The sequence below is a fragment of the Nuphar pumila genome, chromosome 10 (assembly GCF_984573655.1).
Source record: "Nuphar pumila chromosome 10, dmNupPumi1.hap1.1, whole genome shotgun sequence".
Lineage (NCBI taxonomy): Eukaryota > Viridiplantae > Streptophyta > Magnoliopsida > Nymphaeales > Nymphaeaceae > Nuphar > Nuphar pumila.
The window spans coordinates 108,537,953-108,555,004 of NC_143258.1; the positions used below are offsets into that span (position 1 = coordinate 108,537,953).

The window sequence follows — 17,052 nt, forward strand, 5'->3', positions numbered from 1 at the left end:
CACTAATGTACAAGAGCTTGGGCAAAAAAGTGAAAAAGCTGAACATGGTGCTGGACACAAAATCAGGAGAGTGACATGACCAAGCTTTACAAAGTATATAACAGGAATCCGTAGGCAAATTTTAACACAACCAAGCTTCCCAGATTTTTGCCCTTTACATGGCTACCAATATAGCAGAGCAAGAAAAAATACTGTCTGCTGACCTTTGCCTCTTCCATTTCAATGCTGGCATTATCAAGTCCATCCAACATAGAAGAATCCTTACTAACAAGTGATACCTACAAGAAAGATGTGTCATACAAAAATGCATGCCGCCATTGCAAGACTTGAAAAAACAAAGCAGTATTTGTACCAGAATTGGAGTTAGTTGCCCTTCCAAGTCAAGAAGCCCTTTAGCAAATGCTGCAGCAGACATCTGGAACAACAAATACCAAAGGCATAACGTGGCCTTTCAGTAACTAGGGCAGAACTACTAACAACAACTAATCAAACATCAGGAACTAATTGTTCCAAACCTGTCACCGGATTTACAAGAAAATCTAACCAACTATGAGATTATCTAGAAGAAAGCAGGAAGTAACAGAAAGTTGCAAGAAATTAATTGAAACAGGAAATAATGAAAATAAGCTGGGAAAATAACAATTCTGAATTTCAACCTCAACCCTGAATTAACAAAAAGATTTATCATCCTTTTATAGATAAGAATCCCCAATCACTGTGAAATATGCTGCTGGAAGTTGTGTCCGGCACAAGCAAACGGACAAGAAAGAAAAGAGGAGGAAAGAGAGAATCTGAAAACTGAATTGGCGTCTTACCCTTCTAGGGTGGCATCTTTTCCTTTTTATATTAGTGTGAGGTTTTTACCGTAATGCCCGTTTACAAGGGAAGGAATACATGAATGATACAACCATAATCGGGTTTGGATCTGGACCCGAATCCAAACCTGGATCTAGTACAATCTTAATACGCCCCCTCAAACTATGCATGGTTAAGGACCATGGATAGTTTGGACTTGAAATACCAATGACGATGTTCAATAAGGGCCTTAGTAAAAAGATCAACTACGTGGTCTTCCCCTCTGATGAAAACAGGCTGGATTTCTTTTGCCCCAACCTTCTCTCTGACAAAGTGCTGGTCTATCTCCACATGTTTTATTTTGCTATGTTGTACCAGATTTGTGGAGATAGCAATTGCACTAAGATTATCACAATCTAATAACGAATTGAAAATATGTTGATGCAAACTGAATAAAATATGTTTGATCCATGCAACTTATGCAGTGACTGCAGCCATGGCTCGATATTTTGCTTCAGTACATGAACGAGCGACAGTCTTCAGCTTGCGACTGGCCCAAGATATAAGATGAGAACCTAGATAGACTCCATAATCAGTGATTGATCTTCTTGTAATCGGATCATGAGCCCAGTTAGCATTTGAATATGAAATGATCTTAATGGATACTTGGGAGCTTATTGAATCAGGTTTGTCATATATAAGACCATATGAGAGAGTACCTTTGATGTATCGGGGAATTCTCTTTACGGCCTCCATATGTTTCACCTGGGGCTTACGTATAAATTGTGCAACCTGATTCACCAAAAAACCAATTCTGGTTGAGTCAAAGTCAAGTATTGCAAGGCTCCAACAATGCTACAATATTTTTCTGGTTCAGAAAAATCTTCATCATCAGAGGATAGATTGTCCAGTTCAGTATGTACAGCCATACGAGTGTTTACGGGCTTGCATTCCAACATACCACTACATTGAAGTATGTCTCGAGCATACTGTGTTGTGATAAGACAAGACGATCTGGTTGATGGTCAACCTGCACTCCCAAAAAAACCCGAAGAAGACCCAAATCTTTCATGTGAAATCGACTATGGAGCATAGATTTCAGTTGTGCAATCTTGGCTCCATTACTACCCGCAATGATTATATCGTCCACATAAACTAAAACAATAGTGAGATCTAATTTGTTGCAGTGGACAAACAAAGAGTAGTCACAATGACTTTGCTCAAATCCAAGAGAGCGAACAACGTTGAATGTATCAAATCAGGCCCGCAATACTTGTTTAAGTCTATATATAGCTTTCTTTAACTTGAGCACAGTGAGGTGTGTGTCTCCCTCAGGATATCCAGGTGGCTGCTCCATATCCACCTCTTCATACAAATCACCATGGAGAAGAGCGTTTTTGACATCTAGTTGGAAGAGGTCACACCCATTGGAGATAGCTAGAGATAAAATGATTTGAATGGTACCCATGCGAACTACTGGGCTGAATGTTTCATCAAAATCTAACCCATGTTCCTGAGTATAGCCTTTGGCTACCAACCTTGCTTTGAATCGTTCAATGCTGACCTCTGACTTTCGTTTGATTTTATACACCCAACGACATCCAACAACATTCTTATCTGTAGGCCTAGAGACAACATCCCACGTACCACATTCATGAAGAGCTCCAAGTTCTTCATTCATAGCATCTATGCATCGTGGGTTTTGAATGACTTCAACAAAATATCTCGACTCTTGAATAGTATCGAGTGTTGTAGCATAAACCCGAAAGTCCAAGGAAAAGGCTTCGTAACTAACCCATCTGTCAGGAGGATGTCAGATTCTGCTGGACATGCATGTAGAGACACTTTGTTGCAGGATTGGGAGTGGGTCAACATGTGTAGGACAAGGAGAAGATAATGCTGGAACATATTCAGAGTCATAGGGAACTTGCTCAATAATCGGATTAGCAGGAGAAGTTGATTGATTGACTGATTCTCTATGCAGGGTAGTAGGCTGCAATGTGTGTCTTATATTGTATACCTACTGTAAGAAAGGAAAAGATGGCTGTGTGGCTGGCTGAACCGCATGAGTTAATGGCAGACCTGCTTTGCACGTTGATTCACCTGCAGTTGCGTTATGGGCTGCATGTTGTATTTTATGCGTGGATGGCCATAAGGACTGCAGCGAAATGTTGTTAGAAGACAATGATCTGTTTCTGCTCACGTGTTCTTGAAAAACAATATGGCAAGAAACAATAATTTTATTTTTATCATGATCAAAGCATCTGTACCCCATGTATTCATCATCATATTCGATAAACTGACACATGATTGCCCTAGGAGACAATTTATCGCTCAATGTGCCATCAATATGAACAAAGTAACGACATCCATATGTCTCTAACCAAGAGTAATTAGGATGCATTCGTGTAGCAGAAAGTAGGAAGATTCAGCACTTAGGTTGGACAGAGGCATTCTATTAATCAAATAAACTGCCGTATGAAATGTCTCTAACCATAAACCTGTCTTGAGATTAGCATCATACATCATGGTCAGGGTTGTCTCCACAATATACTGGTGTTTGTGTTCAACAACACCATTTTGTTGAGAAGTTCTGTGATAACTCAACTCACGCTGGAGTTCATTATCATGAAAGAATCGAGTGAATTTATTTGATATGTATTCACCACCACCATCACTACGTGGGGCTAAGATTTTTCGAGAAAACTGAGTTTTGACATATGACTTGAATCTATGAAAAACAAAAAAAACTTGATCCTTGAATTTTAAGAAATATATCCAAGTGAAACGAGTGAAATCATCCACAAAAATTACATAATACTTGGATTTAAACAAAGATACAACAAAGAAAGGCCCTCAAACATTAGAATGTATAAGCTAAAATAGAAATAACACTCCTTTATTCGACCTAAAAAAGGAAGTTCATGACTCTTACAGATACGATAACTAACAAAAGAAGCTGAAGAAACTGAATTTTTCTTTTTGACATCAATCAATCTTTTATTACATAAAAGATCAAGGAAACTAGAATTGCAATGGCCTAATCTACGGTGACAAACATCGACATCTTTGTGAACTTCTGTACTTGATAATGGCATGAACAACGAATGACTAGCTAGTGGTAACATGGGCTTCAAAGCTTCATTAAGGACATAAATTCTCGCACCTTCTTTCCTCAACGAACATCTTATTTGTGCGAATTCCCTTCGCAGAAACAAAAGAATGAGAAAAGTAGACACAAGAATTAGTATCACGACAAAGTTGAGAAACAAAGATAAGATTTTTTTGAATATTGGGAACAAGGTATTAGACAAAGAAAGGGTTCTTCTATTAGTAAGAATGACAACAATCCCTACGTGAGTGATGTGGTGATGCTTTTTATCTCCCGTGATCACACTCCCTCTACCACGATAAGGCTCAACACAAGAGAGAGTACCTGAATCTCCAATAACGTGATATGCTGCTCCTGAATCCAAGAACCAGCCCTGAGACGTAGCAGTAGAAGGCATTGCTGATGATGAAGAATGCATATTCACAACCTCACACTAATATACTGTCTTCGCGGGCTACCCGCTCTTAGACAATGCACTTCCTCACAGAGACTTACCGCTCTTGCTGGATTACCTGATCTGGTCATGCAAACCCTCATAGAGAATCCTTTGGAAATAATTCCACAACGGGTACCATATCCAGTGAAAACTATTGTGATACATGCAACAATACAATTGACCACTCTCAGGGTCGATAGCCATCAACACAGGCATAAGCATGTATACAATCAAAGCATCACACCATACATCACTTTATATGGCATTAAAATTATAAAATCACACATTTAACCAATAAGGCTTCATGAACCAAAGTTCACTATTGAACTTAAACATTTATCGCATGCATTCATAATTTTATTTCACGTGACATTTAAATCATATCATACATAAGCATATTATCCTACGCATCATATCATCGCCACAAAGAACATTGCCCTTCGTAAATTGAACCTCAAAGCATGCGTAAACAAAACATAAGTTCTATGCATGCATACGTGAACATGCACATTTCATAATACGAAGCAACTAAACCTCAACATACATAACTCCTACGTAGTTCAAGATTTGCACACACGATAAAAGTCATATGCATTTTTTCACCACATGAATCGATATATCACCTTAGATATAATTGTGTAAGGATTGGTCAAAATCTCATTGATCATCCTACCGTACATCATACACATATATTTCTCAAGCAAACAAGACATACACGTTTAAAACAATTTATAACATTCACATGCTTTCTTCTATACAAGAATAAATGAGTCCATCATATGACAAGACAATATATATAACATTCATAGTATGCATAGAACACGACTTATACATATCCATAGTAGTTATATGTGCACCATGTATCAAATTCATACAAACACACAAAGCAACATAGTATGCGCAAACCAAAGTATGATGACACACATTGCGTACATATTATACATTCATAAGTGCACAAACATTCAAACCCACACACAGGTGTACCTACAACAAACACACGCCATATTCCGCTAACTACAATCATGACAAGCATGATCTCCGAACTACATTCACAAGAGTCCTAGATATCTACAATTAAGTGAAGTATGTGAGCATAACTTGTATTTGCAATTCATTTAGATATTCAGTGCAACATCATGCTTACACAACTAGTGCCTAAACATGCTCTCTATAAGTTCAGTTAAGGTTTCTTACCTTAATAATGTGAAGAAAAATGAATCGAAACTCAAAAGATCGAGGAGTTTCGAAGTCCGCAAAAACTGCTACCCAAGCAATACAACGAACCCTTTGTGTGCGATCGCAAATGCCAAAAACTCAAAAAAATGCCAAAAACTAAAAAAAATGCCAACTATAACAAGATTAGCCAAACATAGCAAATTACCCTATAAATCATTACCAAGAGCCAAATAACACACAAATACACTCCAATTAATTTACAAACTCCATCAAAAATATATTTAAATATAATATATATATATATATATATATAAATAATGATTTATAGCCCAAAATAGTTTTACAAATGCAAATTATACCCTGATTGGCTTGAATGAACAAATGAATTTGTAATAAATAAATAAATGAAATTCAAAAGCTAGAAACACATTTCTAATTTGGAGATAAAAAAATGAGTTCTTTATTTATTAATAATCCATAAAAATTATGGGTTTTACAATACTTGTCCCACATCTACCAAAGTTGTTCCCACGGCTACGTCCTCTTCCTCGGGAAGAGTTAAAGTTTCATTCTGCAACTAAGACTTCAAGATTTACCTCATCCATTTGAGTCTCAAAAGATATGTTGAACATTGCTTCATGTTCCAATAACATAACTCTCAATTTATCAAAAGGAGGGCGAGGCATAGGGATGGTGCAAACCGTCACAAACATATATTCCGATCCAAGCCGTCTAACCATTTTCATGCATATATCTTCGTTTGACAAAAGGGAACCTATGGCAGCAAGCTGATCAACAAGAGAATTGATCATGTTTAGGCACTCCACAAGATGAGAATCACCCATTTTCAAATCAGCAAACTCTGCTTTCAGCTGACATACCTTGGGAGTGAAAATCTCTTCATACCACTAATGCAGTATATCCCATAATGCTTTCACTGGGACTCCTGATGGAATATGTAAAAGAACCTCATGGGAGAGCGTGGTTGTAATAAAAGCCACTGCTGACTGGTCACTCTTTTGCCATGCAATGAACTTTGGATTTTTAATTTCAGTTTTTGAGACTTTCCCTACATTTTCTTCTTGTACTGAACTCGTTTGGGAAACAAATTTTAGTGGCATAGGAATCAACCCATCGAGATGTCTCATCAAATCATGGCTGCAAAGGAAAGAAATGATTTGTTTCTTCCAAGTGATGAAATTGTCAGAATAGAGTTTTTTTGGTAACTAAATGACTAAGGAAAGATGTGTCAATCACGGCCATCAGGATATGACAAAAAAAAAAGAGGAAAGGAGCAATGAGAATATCAAGACAAATATTGAAAGCAAAAGTTCAGATGTAACAAACTGATATAAACAATATCTGTTCTATTTTTTGTTTTTTTGGGAACAGAGAACAAACACAATCAGTCAGTCACTGCAGATCGAACATAATATGTACATAATCTGATGGCTTGAGAAAGAGAATAGATTAAAAAAAGTAACGTAAATTGAAGATAACACATGAATAAAGGATTGCGTCAGATCTGGTCTGATGTGATTGGAAAACTGATCTGACGTGATGTATCATCAAATCAGATATGAAAAATATGTATATATTTTTTTAATACCACTCGAAATAAAAGAGATTTGTATGATCTATTTTTTTTTTTGGAAAAGGTATTGATCAGATCTGTAGAGAACTGTGAGATTTTGATCAGATATGGAAGACTTTGATCAGATTTGTAGAGATCTGTGAGATTTTGATCAGATTTGGAAGATTTTGAAAAGGAATAACAAAAGGGATAAAGGATGAGATTCAGGAGATGGTAAGAAGATAAAGAAGATGCAGCAAAGATCGATGGAACTTACCTCTTCAAGTCTCTGACACCATGTGAAATATGCTGCTGGAAGTTGTGTCCTGCACAAGCACACCGACAAGAAAGAAAAGAGGAAAGAGAGATTCTGAAAACTGAATTTGACGTCTTACCCTTCTAGGGTGGCATCTTTTCCTTTTTATATTAGTGTGGTTTTTTTGCAATAATGCCCCTTTACAATGGAAGGAATACATGAATGATACAACCCTAATCGAGAATCCAAACCTGGATCTAGTACAATCTTAACAATCACAATAGAAACAAACTACATAATTAATAAACTCTAATTAAGGTAAGTTCTTATCAAGATTAACTTCCTAATTAGATATGGGTCCATCACTTGGACCTAACATCCAATAAAATCCAAAACATAAAATAGATCCAAATAGACCCCAGGTATTTTGCTTTGTTCCTGTATCATCCTCTCCGGATTGAAGAAGACTTGCCCTCAAGTCCGAATCCCTCTTGCGCTTTTTCCAATTTCATTCCACCCTATGGGTTATGGACCCACAATATGAAACCATGTCGCTATCCAAAAGTTTACTTTGGGTTGGATCTTGGGGACCTAAGGTGGGTTCAATGACAATAACAACAACAACAACAACTACGCCTTCATCCCAAAACAATTGGGGTCGGCGATATGAACCAACAAAGAAAATCATTCTGGGTCTTCCACATGAATCCTTCTCCTCCATTCATTTCTATCCAATGCCATGTCCTCGGTGAGGTTCAAAGCATTCATATCCTTTCCTATCATCTCCATCCAAGTCTTCCTAGGCCTACCCCGACCTCTTTTAACTAAAATATTTTCCCATTTCTCCATCCTTCTAACTGGAGCATCATTAGGCCTTCGCCAAATATGTCCAAACCACCGTAAACGATTCTCTGTCATCTTATTTTCAATGGGTGCAATGCCTACCTTCTTACGTATCTCCTCGTTCCGAATCTTATCTTTTATTGTATTTCCACACATCCATCTAAGCATACACATCTCAACTACACTCATTTTTTGAATATGATGTCTCTTGGCAGCCCAACATTCCGTACCATATAGTAAAGCGGGCCTAATAGTCATCCTATAAAACTTTCCCTTCAACCGCAATGGCATTCTACGATCGCACAACACTCCAGTTGCACTTTTCTATTTCATCCACCCAAGCTTTATTCTATGATTTACATCTCCATCAATTTCTCCATACTTTTGAATGATAGATCCCAAATATTTGAAACAATCATCCACCGGTATTTCTCGCTCACCAAGCTTCACTACACTCCCATCACTACTTCGTTGCTTACTAAACCGACATTCCATATATTTTGTCTTACTCTTACTCAACTTAAAACCTCTTGCTTCCAATGTCTGTCTCCATAATTCTAACTTAGCATTAACCCCAGCTCTAGACTCATCAATCAAAACAATATCATCAGCAAACAACATATACCATGACACATTTTCTTGAATTGATCTCGTAAGCTCATCCATCACTATAGCAAATAGGAAAGGGCTTAAAGCAGATCCTTGATGTAAGCCAACCGTTATAGGAAAATTGGTTGTCACCCCTCCACAAGTGCGGACATTGGTTACTACTCCATACATATCCTTAATTATACTAATGTACTTGAGAGAAACACCTTTCTTCATCATTGTCCACCAGATAACGTCCCTAGGTACTCTATCGTATGCCTTCTCCAAATCAATAAAAACCATATGCAAATCTTTGTTCCTCTCTCTATTTCTCTTAATAAGTTGTCTAAGAAAATGTATAGCTTCCATAGTTGATCTTCCAGGCATAAAACCAAATTGATTCTCTGATATCATGACAACCTTCCTCAACCTAGACTTAATCACCCTCTCCCAAAGTTTCATTGTATGACTCATGAGTTTTATACCACGATAGTTTGTGCAATCTTGTATATCACCCTTATTCTTATATAGAGGCACCAAAGTACTCTTCCTCCACTCATTAGGCATCTTATTTGTCCGCCAAATCTTGTTAAAAAGATTTGTCAACCATTCTAAATCTTTCTCTCCCAAGCATTTCCAAGCCTCGATAGGTATACCATCTAGGCCAACTACCCTTGTTGATTTCATTTTCTTCAAAGCCTCTGCAATTTCTTTCTTTTGAATCTTGCGTATGAAGTCACGATTCATCTCATGAAAAGGAATGGACAAGTCTCGAAGATCCTGACCATGACTTCCATTAAATAGCTTATCAAAATAATTTTTTCATCTCTCCTTAAGCTCCTCATCTTTGAGTAAAACCCTTTGTGTTTCATCTTTGATACATCTAACCATACCCATCCCTCGATTTTCTATCTCTCATCTTTGCAAGCCTATAAATATCCTTCTCGCCCTCTTTGGTATCCAACTTGTCATAAACCTCCTTATATACCTTATCCCTCGCGTTTCAAACTACTTTTTTAGCTTCCTTCTTTGCTATCATATACTTCTCCAAATCCTATGAGATCCAGTAAAATAAAGTTTGGGTGCATTAAGAGATTTTGGATTCAAATCCTTTTTAATTAGATCTAAGGTTTGAAGAGGCACTAAAAAGGGTTTTGATGTAGGCTTTTGGATAGGTATTAATGGAGATTAACTTGGGATAAGCTCTATTGTGGTCTTATCTAACTGGGTTTTGGTGTTTTCTGGGTCAAAGGCATAAATTGGATCTTCTACGAACTTGGCAAGCATCAACTTCTTCAATTTGATCCAAGTTGGCATTCCTTCTAGTCCTTTGCATTTACGACTAAGTTCCACACCCATCCACCATAGCCTTGCTATATCCCGAAATGCGATAGTTGCTAAGAGGACTTTTTGGTGTTCTAGAATCGGGTGATGTTCAAACGGACACTCCATTGCATAAATCCAATCCAAGAATGCACTTGGATCATCTTGACCTGTGAACTTTGGAGCATCAGACTCCACCATACTCAACATGAAACCAATATTTGACCCATTGCCCTATAATTCTTTGTCGATGTTTGGATTCTAGGGCCTGTGGCTTGCCGTGAATCGAGGGTTGGGTTTAGGTTTATAGGCTTTTGGGCTAGATCCAGGTGTAAAGGGAATGGATTTGGATGGACAAAGATCGAATTTGGATTGGATCCATGGTTAAGGGAGTTATTTGAGGTTGGGAACGGTTTTGGATGTATGAACCGATTTTAGGAGACTGACAGATAGGAGGTTCATGAGATCAAACCGGTTCAAAACTGAATCAGTTTGACTTACTTCCCTCCCTCCCACGAAAAAAAGGAACAAGGAGGCTTTAGGATTATTCCAAGGAGGACCACCCACCACCACCGGTGAACCAGCGGCCGGTGGGGGATCTACCATCGACAAGTGAGAGAATCTCCGGTTGGGCCTGGCTGACGACAAGTCACCGGTCAAATCCTGGTCGGCGGCACCCCTGTTTCCATCGGAGGGGAGTCGTGGCTCGGGTTTGGAAACCCTCCCTCTCTCACCATCCATGCCAGATCATTGATGGTGGAAAAGGGTCATGCGCCCAGTGTCCTAGATTTGGAAGACGGGAAGGCCCCCAGTGTCCCAAATGTTTGGTTGTGAGGAAAGAGGCCTAATGGTGAGATGCAATCCACCGCCGACTCTTTTGGACTTCAACGTTGACGACCAAGGTTTGATCCAGCGCTACTACGACTTCTTGAATAGGCCACTCTATCACAAAACAAGGTGGATCATAATGGTAGTAGGTAGCCATTGTGCATTGATGTAGGTAGAGAGTGGATGACCATGTGGAGTCGCAAGAAATCTGGCCGAATGTTGATGTTGGGTGTTACCTGTATGAGGAATCTGTTGGAGAGTCATAAATCATTCGCTGATCAAGAGCACTCTCCGAGAAAGCTCCTCGAGTTGGAATTTCTTGATGATTTTTTTTTAAAAATCTGGCGAGACCGTCCTCAAATCATTGAACAAACAAATCGAGGCAAACGGTCCCTTTACTCTGATAGGATCCTCCCTTGAGCTTCGCTTTACGACGATGAACGAGGCGAGCGAACCTAAGCTTTGATACCAACTGATGTAAATCGAGTTTATTTAAAAAAATCTAACCAACTATGAGATTATCTAGAAGAAGGCAGGAAATAATGGAAAATTGCAAGAAATTAATTTTAACAAGAAATAATGAAAATAAGCTGGAAGAATAACAATCCTGAATTTCAATCTCAACCCTGAATTAACAATAAGATTTCTTATCTTTTTATAGATAATAATCTCCAATCACAATCAAAACAATCTATCTAATTGATAAATTCTAATTACGGTAAGTTCTTATCAAGATTAACTTCCTAATTAGATATGGGTTCATCACTTGGACCTAATATCCAAACAAAATCCAAAACATAAAATGGATCCAAATGGACCCTTATGGACCCCGGGTATTCGGTTCCGCTCCTGCATCACTAACGAAAAGCACAACAATCACATCAAGGACAACAATAGCCCACCTGGACACGGCCCTCATCGGAGCTATAAATTTTCAGGTCATGACGATATGTACTGTGAAGCCGAAGCAGACCTGTTCCTTCACCTGAAAAAGGATCTTTCATCAGATCAAAAAAGCAAAGGAAAGACAAAAGGTACAGCATGTCACTAGTTTCATATACTTTCATTCAATACAGTCATCATGATCACCATGATAACTGCTGCCATAAGAACTGCTAACACAACTAATAACTAATATCACACACCAGTATGCTTCTATTGTCAAGAATATTTTTATCTAAAAAGAGATATGTTCACAATCCCTCATGCATTGGCATCACTATGATCATCATATCATGTTATTATCCTGATCCAATTATATCAATGGTACAGACTAGGACCAGGATAAAATTACCATGTGTGACAAAAATATACTACCGTCAACATTATAACCAACATGAGAACACGTAATCTTCTACCTGAGCAATACATAGACCACAATCACCAGCAGCAATATAAGCCACCGTCTCATCATTTCACCAATATAGTCATCACCTACAATCTATGAAAAGAAAAACAACAATCATGATCATGGTATGCATATTCAAGTCTATTTTTGTCCTTGTTTCTACTTTAGCTCTAATGTTATCTGTATTTTAGTTCACCTACAGTGGACTTCTCTGAGTTTAGGTCTGCACCCCTCATTATTTGTAATACATACTTAAGGAAATAATGAATACACAACAAATATGCTTCATCCATTCACTGCTAATACAGTATCGGAGAGAAGGGCATCATTCTTAACAACCTCTAGAGCTTGGCTTAGGGAAAGCCAGTTGCCATATGATTCCACTACTGTTTCAAGCACAATGAGGTGAGTTTCCCAGATTCAGTTGATCAAGACAAGTTAATGATAGGATCATCTGAGATTGGATTAAACCTGATGGCCGTCTTACAGAAATTATGTTTTATCTTCATATGATCCTCAGAAAAAAAAAGTAATGTGACACAAAGCACAAAAGTGATGTCATCATTACTTGGTCAGCTGAAAAACAATATCAATAAATCTTAAAAGATGCAAGAGAAGACATCTCTCTCTCTCTCTCTCTGTAAAACCCGTAATTTTTAAGGATTATTAATAAATAAAGAACTCATTTTTTTTATCTTCAAATTAGAAATGTGTTTCTAGCTTTTGAATTTCATCTATTGATATATTACATGTTCATTTGTTCATTCAAGCCAATCAGGGCATAATTTGTATTTATAGAACTATTTTGGACTATAAATCACTATATATATATTATATTTAAATATATTTTTGATGGAGTTTGTAAATTATTGGAGTGTATTTGTGTGTTATGTATGTGGCTCTTGGTAATGGTTTATAGGGTAATTTGCCATTTTTGGCTAATCTTGTTATAATTGACATTTTTTTGAGTTTTTGGCATTTTCGATCGCACACGAAGGGTTCATTGTATTGCTTGGGCAGCGGCCTTTTCGGACTTCGAAACTCTTCGATCTTTTAAGTTTCGATTCATTGTTCTTCACATTATCAAGCTAAGATACCTTAACTGAACTTGTAGAGAGCATGTTTAGGCACTAATTGTGTAAGCATGATGTCGTTGCATTGAATATTTAAATGAATTGCAAATACAAGTTATGCTCACACTTCACTTAGTTATAGATATCTAAGACTCTTGTGATTGTAGTTCGGAGATTATGCTTGTCAAGATTGTAGTTAGTGGAATATGAAGTGTGTTTGTTGCATGGTTGTCAAAAGAGGAAGTTGGAGTGGGAAGCGATATAGGAAGCGAGGCACTTTCAAAAATTTAGGAAGCGGGAAGCATGGGACTACTTAGAAGCTAATCACGAACCGTCTCGAAAGTGACCTAGGAAGCGAACCGAAAGCGACCTAGGAAGCGAAAAAAGAAAAAAAAGTAAAAATAAAAATAAAAAATAAAAAATAAAAAATAAAATGGAAAACGAGAGAAGAGAGGGGGAAGCACGCTTCCCATAAATGGGAAGCACGTTTCCCATAAAAGGGAAACACGCTTCTCATAAAAGGGAAGCACACTTCCCAAAAAAAGGGGACGCTTTCCCACGCGTTTCGGAAGCACGACGTTTCGCACTTCCGAAGCGCGTATCAGGGAACCACGCTTCCCCTACTATAAGGGCGCTTTCGGTAACTCTGGTTTGTTGCAGGTACACCTGTGTGTGGGTTTAAATGCCCGTGCACTTATGAATGTACAATATATACGCAACATGTGCCATCATACTTTGGTTTTTACATACTATGTAGCTTTGTGTGTTTGTATGAATTTGATACATGGTACACATATTACTATTAATGTGTGTAAGCCATGTTAAATGCATATTGTGAATGTTATATATATTGTTTTGTCATATGATGAACTCATTTATTCTTGTATAGAAGAATGCATGTGAATGTTATAAATTGTTTTGAACTTGTATATCTTGTTTGCTTGAGAAATATATGCGTATGATGTACGGTGGGATGGTCAATGATTTTGACCTATCCTTATACAATTATATCTAAGGTGATATATCGATTCATATGGTGAAAAATGCATATGACTTTTATCGCGTGTGCAAATCTCGAACTACATAGGAGTTATGTATGTTGAGGTTTAGTTGCTTCGTATTATGAAATGTGCATGCTAACGTATGCATGCATAAAACTCATGTTTTGTTTACGCATGCTTCGAAGTTCAATTTACAAAGTGCAATATTCGTTGTGGCGATGATATGATGCGTATGATAACATGCTTCTGTATGATATGATTTAAATGTCATATGATATAAAATTATGAATGCATGCGATAAATGTTTAAGTTCAATAGTGAACTTTGGTTTATAAAGCCTTATTGGTTAAATGTGTGATTTTATAATTTTAATGCCATATGAAGTGATGTATGATGTGATGCTTTGATTGTATACATGCTTGTGCCGTGTTGGTGGCTATCGACCTTGAGAGTGGTCAATTGTATTGATGCATGTATCACAATAGTTTTCACTGGATACGGTACCCGTTGAGGAACTGTTCTCAAAGGATTCTCTGTGAAGGTATGCATGACTAGATCAGGTAATCCGGCTAGAGCGGTAAGTCTTTGTGAGGAAGTGCATTGTCCAAGAGCAGGTAGCCTGCGAAGACGGTATATTCCTGTGAGCAAGTGCATTATCCAAGACCAGACATACCATCCGTCTAGGGCGGTAACTCCTTGTGAGGTTGTACATTTCTCAGACCAGGTGATCCGGTGTGGATTTTGTAAATCTTTATTACGAATAAATGAAATGTTACGATGAATTCGATCTTCTGAGTTAATTGAAATAGCCAGTTATGAGATTTGACTTTTCTGTTATAGCATGATTATATATTGAACTGAGATGTGATAATCAGATCCTTATTGATTTTAGATCTTGATATGAGATTATGATTGTAACGCTTATGTTAGCGTATAGGTGAATGACATAACGCCTACAAATGACTAGTTTTGATTTATTAGGTGAATGATACATCACACCTACATAGTTTCATTACAAATGATTGCATTATAATTGTCTGAGTAAATATATCACACCTATGTATCATGATTGATGTGTATCATGAATATCTAACTAAATTACTTATAAGGTATGTGCATGTGTTTCACGTTGGAATAGTTAAATGTGATTTGACTTATTGTTTATAAAAATTATGAATGCATATGAAAATGATGCAATGATTTGAATGTCTTAGATGCATATAGATTATGCTTTATTTTGTAAGTTAAGGTTGAATAAAATATTAAGTGATGAAATGTTTTATGTTCGAATGCTCGAAATAAATGACTCATAGGACGTTGTTCTCTTGTCTATCACTTGACGATGGATGCATAATATATCATGTCTTTACCTTTAAATGCTTGATATGTTTTTTTTAAGTTTGAGTTCGAGTTGCTTTACTAGACTTTAGCGAGTCTGACCCCGTTTTATGGGGTACAAGTAATGCAGGTAAAGTATGATGAGTAGTTGGAGCGAAGGGCTGGTCGAGTTGCATCCACGAGGGTCCACTCTTACCTTGTGATCTTGGTATTCATGATATTTTCGTTTTAAGTAAGTGATCATGTAAAAACTGAAGTATTGTTTTTATACTCTGATTTGAAATGAAATTAAAACTCTTCATATTTCAGTCTTATATTGTACGTGGTTTGAAATGTGTATATCGCGTACATTTTGATTTGATTGTTATCTTTAGTGTAACCCCGCCCAAAGTCTTAACCGTTTTTAAAAATCATTTCTGCATTATAAGATCTGATTTATTTATACTTATAAAAAAAAATTGGTCTCAAAATTTCAATATTTGAACAATAATTAAGGTTAAAATTTTGGGGGCATTACACACTCTCTCTGTGGCAACACAAAATCATTTCCTTTGGGGTCTGGTGCAGCACATTTCTAGTAAATCTTAAAAGACACAAGAGAAGATGTGTAAGAAACTAATAGCCAGGCAACATGTAAGAAACAATCAACTAATGCAAGACCTGAGGCTAATAATCAAATCTAGTTCTGGAGATCTAAAATATGTATTACCAAAAATCCAGATATTCATAGCACAACCTCAAGAAGGATCATGCTATGAATTAGTGGATGTTTGAATCATTGGTTAGTGGAGATTAGATTAGGTTAAACATGCCAGGTTGATCAAGATGCCTATCACATGAGACTGAAATGTCACCAATAGCAATAACTTACAAGATTGCAAATATATATGGTTCAGATACTAAAGTTTTTCTTTTTCTCTTGAAAATCGGATCAAATCAATTCATTTATCACAGATCCCAGCGCAACAACCACAAATAAAGAAAAGAAGACTGTAATCAGAATCGCATCCTCAGCCGCAAAAGTAATCAACTCTTACACAAAAGTTATTCCAATCACCATTTCAATAATGTTAAAATATTGTATATATCCAACATATATATTTATATATATATCTCTCTATATAAGTGAATATATATATTTTATTCCGTATGTAAACTGAAATACCTATAAGGGGTACTTCAGTCATTTTCTTTTGTAATAGGGGTCAGCCCATTAGGGGCTGACTTTATATTTTCTGTTTTATTTTTCTTTTTTCTTTATTTTTATATATTTTTATTGCTGTGACTGTTGGGGACAGCCCAACTAGACGTTGGGCTAGTCCCAATGGTCATATTTATGACTGTTGGAGGCTAGCCCAACCC

At 37.0% G+C, this 17,052-nt stretch overlaps 1 protein-coding gene across 3 annotated transcripts in view; it reads right to left on the reverse strand.

Annotated features, from left to right (window-relative positions):
- LOC149827843 (inositol hexakisphosphate and diphosphoinositol-pentakisphosphate kinase VIP2-like) overlaps positions 1-17,052 on the reverse strand; it is a 214,241-nt gene that overhangs the window by 20,909 nt on the left and 176,280 nt on the right. For all 3 annotated transcript variants that reach the window (XM_090019686.1, XM_090019685.1, XM_090019684.1), the window contains 3 exons: positions 11,833-11,915; positions 353-415; positions 204-278 (listed from right to left, as the gene is read on the reverse strand). In XM_090019686.1, the coding sequence (XP_089875812.1) occupies positions 204-278; positions 353-415; positions 11,833-11,915 (221 nt within the window). The remainder of the gene's footprint in view (positions 1-203; positions 279-352; positions 416-11,832; positions 11,916-17,052) is intronic.